Source organism: Marmota marmota, unplaced genomic scaffold (genome assembly GCF_001458135.2).
Source record: "Marmota marmota marmota unplaced genomic scaffold, marMar, whole genome shotgun sequence".
NCBI classification, from domain to species: Eukaryota; Metazoa; Chordata; class Mammalia; order Rodentia; family Sciuridae; genus Marmota; species Marmota marmota.
Window position 1 is genome coordinate 3489971 of NW_026000108.1, and position 6000 is coordinate 3495970.

At 62.7% G+C, this 6000-nt stretch overlaps 1 protein-coding gene across 16 annotated transcripts in view; it reads left to right on the top strand.

The window, feature by feature from the left end:
- Ablim2 (actin binding LIM protein family member 2) overlaps positions 1 to 6000 on the top strand; it is an 89791-nt gene that overhangs the window by 36878 nt on the left and 46913 nt on the right. For 10 of the 16 annotated variants that reach the window (XR_007340970.1, XM_048784109.1, XM_048784106.1 and 7 more), the window contains 2 exons: positions 2451 to 2597; positions 3953 to 3985. Coding sequence is in view for 15 of the 16 variants with exons in the window: in XM_048784109.1 (XP_048640066.1) it covers positions 2451 to 2597; positions 3953 to 3985 (180 nt within the window). In the remaining variant the exon portion in view is untranslated. The remainder of the gene's footprint in view (positions 1 to 2450; positions 2598 to 3952; positions 3986 to 6000) is intronic. The other 6 variants (XM_048784116.1, XM_048784117.1, XM_048784120.1 and 3 more) reach the window with 1 other exon arrangement.

Here is a 6000-nt window from a genome sequence, read left to right on the forward strand (position 1 = left end):
GCACTGTCCACCTGCCCAGTGGCCTTCCCAGGGAGGAGCCAGCCTGGGAGCCTGGGCACAGGAGGCCGTGGGGCTACAGGGCCACCCCACGGCTGTCTGTGTTTGTGGACGGGCGGCCACTGGGCCATCCACATCCAGCAGCCCGCCAGCCCTGGGCCCACTGCCAGGGACAGGAGGCCTGAGGACGGAGGGGACTAGCCTGGGGCCAGGTGCCTCCCAGACCCAGGCCCTGTGGCTACTCAGGAAAAGCCCAGAGGACAGGTAACTGAGGGAGGTGAGTGTGGGGGGCATGGCCTCTTAATGACCTGAGAAACTCAGGTCTGAGGCATCTTACTGGAGCCATGACTGCTGAGGCCCACTGCGGTCCAGCAACGTACCAACCCAGCGGGCGTCCCCTCTGCAGGAGACGAGACCCACAGAGCTCTGCCGACTTTGGCAAACGCTGCAGTGACTTTAATTCATTTTGTCCAGGGCGTCCTGAGCACTTGGCCATGACAAGCTTGGAGTTAGGGGCAGGGGCTCAATGAGGGATTAAATGGGGTCCGGGGACCCTCTAGTGTTGTCTGGGTCACAGATGAAGACCAGTCCCTTCCCGACAGGAAGAAAATAAAACAGCTCCTAGATGGGAAGGACCCCGAGGAGGCCCTCTGGAGCCTGAGAGGTGGGAGGCCAGGCAGGGGAAGGGGTCAGCAAGAGCAAGTCCCCAATGACGAATGGACTAGTGATGGGGAACTGCAGGGGTCAGGGTGGCGGGTGTGAGGGGGAGCAGGGGGCCAGGCTGAGCAGGCAGGAGGGCCACACCCCGAGTCCTGGGCTCTGGTTCCCTACTGCCCCCAAAGGCAGAGGAACGCCTGGAAAATGCCGGCAGGCTGACCACCATGACTGCACGTGGACGGCTCGGGGTTGGACCTGGGGTCTCCCGCCCTGTCCTGGGCTCCAGAAGGACCAGCCAGAGTCGAGACATCAGGCTTCCTTCTCGGCCTGGGCCATGCAAAGAGCAGCTCGGCCCGAAGGCCCGGAGTCCTGGCAGAGCCTGGGTCCGCCTGTCGTCAGGGTGGGCTTGCTGCAGGAGGCCAGCCAGTGCTGCTGGCTCTAGAGATGGTGCAGGGGGGGTCTGGCCACAGCACACCGTGGGCGTGGGGAGAGGCTGTGGGCAAGCAGGCTGGGGGCAGGAAGCCCTCATTCAGGGGCTCCTGTGGGACTCACAGTGCCCCCTGAGGAAGGGCTGCCTGGGTTTGAGCTGCAGGAGTATGGGGTGAGCTAGGGAGACTCCCCTGCGGCAGGACAGGACAGGGGAGCACATCAGCAGAAAGCATAGACTCTCGGGTCGGACAGCACCATGCTGCCCCTGCTGTGTGACTCTGAACAAGTTGTCCAACCTCTCTGGGCTCCTCATCTGCCATAAGGAGTTACTGTGAGAGTTCCTGTCACAGACCTGCTGTAATATTTTGTGAGTTCACAGTAAAAGGTGGCAGTTGTCTCAGGTCCAGCCTGTGTGTCACCTGCTGCTGCTACTGAGGGTGTCTTCGTGCAGACCCTGCAGGAGAGGCCTTGAGCAGGCTGCTGTGGGCCAGCAGTGTCCAGATCAGAGCACCTGTGGCTGGAAAGTGCCCCGGGCAGCCCAAGGACTACCCAGGGCCAGAGCCAGGGCCAGGGCCAGGCAGTGGGCGGGTGGGCATTGGAGCTAGTGTGCCAGCACAGGGCGGAGTGGGAGCAGGTGGGCAGAGTGGAGCAGGTGGCAGACGGCCAGGCGGGCACTCTGAGAGCAACCCTGCAGCACCACAGGCTGGGTCGGCAAGCGCCCGTGAGCACCTTCTGTGGGCAGGTGCATGAGGGCCAGGGCCAACCCATCAGATGCCGGGGCTCACGCGTGCCAAGGTGCATGCACCAGTGTGTGTGTGTGTGTCTGTGTACTCACTGGGTGGGTGTGAGGGTGATCGTGTGTGTGCATGCAAGTTTCTAGGGGGTCCGTGTGTGCAAGTAGGTGTGCCAATATGCAGGTGTGTGCTGTGAGTGCAGGAGTGAGTGTGTGGGCCTGTGGGTGCCTGATTGTGGGTGTGCATGAGTGTGCACTACCATGTGGAGAGGTGCTGTGTAGGGACATGTCCCTCTGCAGTCAGACTGCACATCCTCCGTGAGCATAGACGTGCACTGGCTCCTGTGTGCATACGTGAGTCTGAGCACATGTGTGTGTGCCTGTCCTGCATCTCACCGTCTGGCAGGCCTGTGCCGGGCTCATGGGTCTCGACCTCTCCGCCTGGGAGCCCTCTGTTGACGCAGTTGGAGAGAGCGTGCTCGGGACCGCAGGGCCCTCTGGAGGCTGGCACGGGGCAGGCTGTCCCAGCTGAGTCTCCTGCCCCTGGGCAGTGTCCCGGCTCTGGGCTTGGGGCGGCTGCCGCCTGGGACCTGGGACACGGGTCACTTCCTGCCTCTGCTCTGTCCTCCCTCAGGCGAAGCTTGGAGACGAGATCCTTGACTACAGGGACTTGGCCGCGCTTCCCAAAAGCAAGGCCATCTACAACATCGACCGCCCAGACATGATCTCCTACTCGCCCTACGTCAGCCACTGCGCGGGTGACAGGCAGAGCTGCAGCGAGGTACGGCCTCCGCGTGGCCCGTGGGCAGGAGCCTCCCTCACGGGGGCGTTCTGACAGGATCCAGCCAGTGTCCTCCGCTCTGCGGGCTCCCCAGGCCCTCGGGTGACCTGCCACACCTCACTCACTAGTGCCCAGCGCTCTGGCTCTAAGCACCCCTCACTGAAGGGCCTGCAAGGGCCTCGTTAAAGGAGCAGGCAGTAGGCAGCAGGAGCAGGAGCGGGCAGCAGAACAGGCTGCCGTTGGGAAGGGATAGAACCTGGGTGAGAATCTGGCTCCTCCTGAGTGCTGGAGTATTGTCGTGAAGCAGGAAATGCAGTTTTCCTGGCCAGGACTTCCCGGCCGCACCCAGCCCCACCAGCCAGCACGCTCCTGCTCTCCTTGGTGACTCCCGAGCCAGTTCCACCCCCTGGTGACCACGAATTACTTCGCAGTGTTGCTGGAGCGTCCTCTGTTACTTGGTGACTTCTAAATGAGGCCGCCCTTCTCCATCTGACCTGGATTCATTGGAGGTTCTCGCTGCTCTTTCTGTGGCTCTGAGATCTCGGTGTCCCTGTGGCTGAGGTGCTGGGCCGCGGGCCTGAGCGTGGAGCCTGAGTGTAGCCAGGCACAGGTGCTCACAGGGCAGGGACACCGGGTCCTTTCAAGCATGATTCCTTTGGTCCTCCTCATTCTGTGACTTCTCAAAATGAGGAAAATGAGGGCTGAGCCCCAGGGCACCGTGCACAGCAGGTGGGTGCAGGGAAGTCCAACCTGGGCCTGATGTGACCAGGCACCTGCTCAGGTCACAGCTGCCGGGCACAGCTGCGGGGCTTTGGGGGCCAAGCAGGAGAGAGATGACTCAGGGATAGCAGGTGCCCCTGCTGACCACGAGAGCCTGAGAGTGTGGTGACAAGCCTCACTGTTACTGAGAGACCCCAGGAAGGGTGAGGCAGGGGGGTCCAGCCTGTACCCCCTGCCCGTGCCCCGGCCCTAGGTTCCCATCACCCTCTTTCCCCTAGCCCCCTTCCCCTCCTTCCAGAGAAAACCTGGTGATGTGCACACAGAGTGTAGCAGGTGTCCTGAGCCTGCAGGCTTCCGTTATGGGAAGACGTGTGTCTCGAGAGCGGTGGGGCATGGCGAGTGGCCAAGCCAGGCTCCAAGCCTGGGAGCCCCTTTCTCTGAGTGCCCTGGACCCCATTTCTCCAAGAGTCCTGCAGTCCATTCTGCGTCTCCTGGGGTGGGTTCATTCCCGTGTGCAGGCTCACGTCCGGGTACACCTTGACCCACTGTTGCCTGCTGGTCCCCAAACCACCCCTTCACCCCCAAAGTAGTGCCTAGTGTCACAGTGCTGACAGGTCACTCTGTTGTGTCCACAGTCTCCTCAGTTGCTCTCGCCAACGCCGACTGAGGTAACCACCCTCCTGCCTGTGCCCTGTTTGCTATGGTGCTGCTGCCCACCTGTTATAAAGATAACCAGCCACGGCGCCCTGGGAGGGCCTCGGGGCTCCTGGCTGCAGAGCCTGGGCCTCAGCCCCCAGGGCTCGGGCACCTGACTCAGTGTTGGTTATTTTTATAATCACGCCTCGTCTGCATGCTTTCCTGCGCCTGCCAGCCCCGCCCTCATGGACGCCTGGACACGGCAGCACCTGAGCGGGTTGTGGTCTGGGTCATGGCTCTCTGGGTTAGTTCAGGTTCACTTCATGCCCAAACAGGGTGCACGGGATCTCCTGGCCCTGCAGGGAGCACTCTGAATACATCTCTGTAGCAAAAACCTTTCTCCTTAGCCGTCTGGGACATTCCTGTTTCTCAGAAATTGGTCAGTGAGGTGGACTGTAGCCCACCAGGCTGCAGCTTGCACTGCGGCGCAGGGAGGGGCAGGTGGGGTATCACAGGACCCATGAGCAAGGGACAGCAAGAGCTGGCGGTGCAGAGCGTGTGCCGTCCACTGGGCTCCAGTCCTCATCTCCTCACCGGCCCCTAGGAGCTGTCCACCAGCCACTGTCATCATGCGTGCTCCATAAGTCACTAAAGCACGGGTGACCTCTGACGGGTGACCCCTGACAGGCCCAGCTGGCCATCCTTGCACTGCCTCGTTACCCACACAGGGAAACCCCGAGAGGGACGTCGGCTCCTCCCACGGAGGAGGTCAAGGCCCGCTGGACAGCACGCTCTAGAACGAGCCCAGCCTCATGGCAAAGCCCCCCAGAAGGTGCCCCCAGACAGAAGCACACATTTGGTCAACGGGAGGCTCCACAGCCCACAGGCTTCTGGTGGTCACTACGGCCCTGGGGCCTTGGGCGCCCTCACTGGGAGCACCTTCCTCCTGCCCGCTCACCCTCAGCAGGGTTCCCAGGAGATGGGATCTCCTTATCTCACTGGACCCTGTCCTTCCCCTCCTTCCTTGTAGTTCTGGGGAGCCAGAATCTTCTGTCTAGTCCCTGTCCGGTCCCTCCACCTGGCTCCTTAGTCTGCCCTTAGAAACAGCACTGGGGGCAAAGGGCAGCCATGTTACCCTGCTGCTGCAGATGGCAGGTCACCTTGCCTCGGAATGGGCTGCAGGTGGGCATCAGACCTCAAACCCCTGGGTCCAGGCTTGCAGCAACCCAGCAGGCCAGAGGCCAGCTCACACTAAGCTCCCCAACCCACAGTGGCCAGGAGACAGGACAGCCTGAGGTGCACAGCTGGTGGCTGGGCCTGGCAGAGGATGCCAGAGGTGGCAGGGGCTCCAGCCGGGCAGGAGAAGGAGCCCGTGAGAGGGACAGGGTGTGCAGGCAGGAATGTGGCCTCAGGCGGCAGGGAGGGAAACCCTGAAGGCCACGGTGAGCTCAGGCAGGCCGGGCAGCCATGAGCGCCAGACCAGCCCCCGCTCATCCTGGTGGTGCTGCGAGGGGTGGGACAGCGGTCAGCCCTCGTCAGGGTTCTGGGTGGGCTGGCATGATCCAGGCCACGGGGCCACGCTGCAGGGGTTAGGGCAGGCTGCTCCCCTCGCCATGGGACCGTGCCATCCCATGCCTCCACGGCCCACTGACCGCTCCCAGCAGTCCTCCTGCTTGGACAGGCCAGATATCAGTGCCTGTGGTCCCCCTCAGCTGGGCCTAGGCCCACAGGGGCACTTCCTCTCCCTGAACTGCACACGAGGAGTCCCCTTTGGCACTAGAGGCTCTAGATGGTTCTCAAGCTCTGTTTCAAGGAGCCCCAGGTGCTGGGAGGGCTGGGGGGAGTGGAGGGTGCTGGAGCCCCAGCCCACAGGAGGCACCTAGAGAGGGGAGGCCGCGGTGCCTGATGGGACAGGGACCATGCTTAGGCCAAGGGGCCTGTCAGCATCATGGCCAGGCTGAACCTGGCTCTTCAGACGGGCCTGGCAGGGAGATTTCATGTTGGGGTCATGTTGAGTCAGCCCCTGGGGCCAGGGGGGCGAATGCCG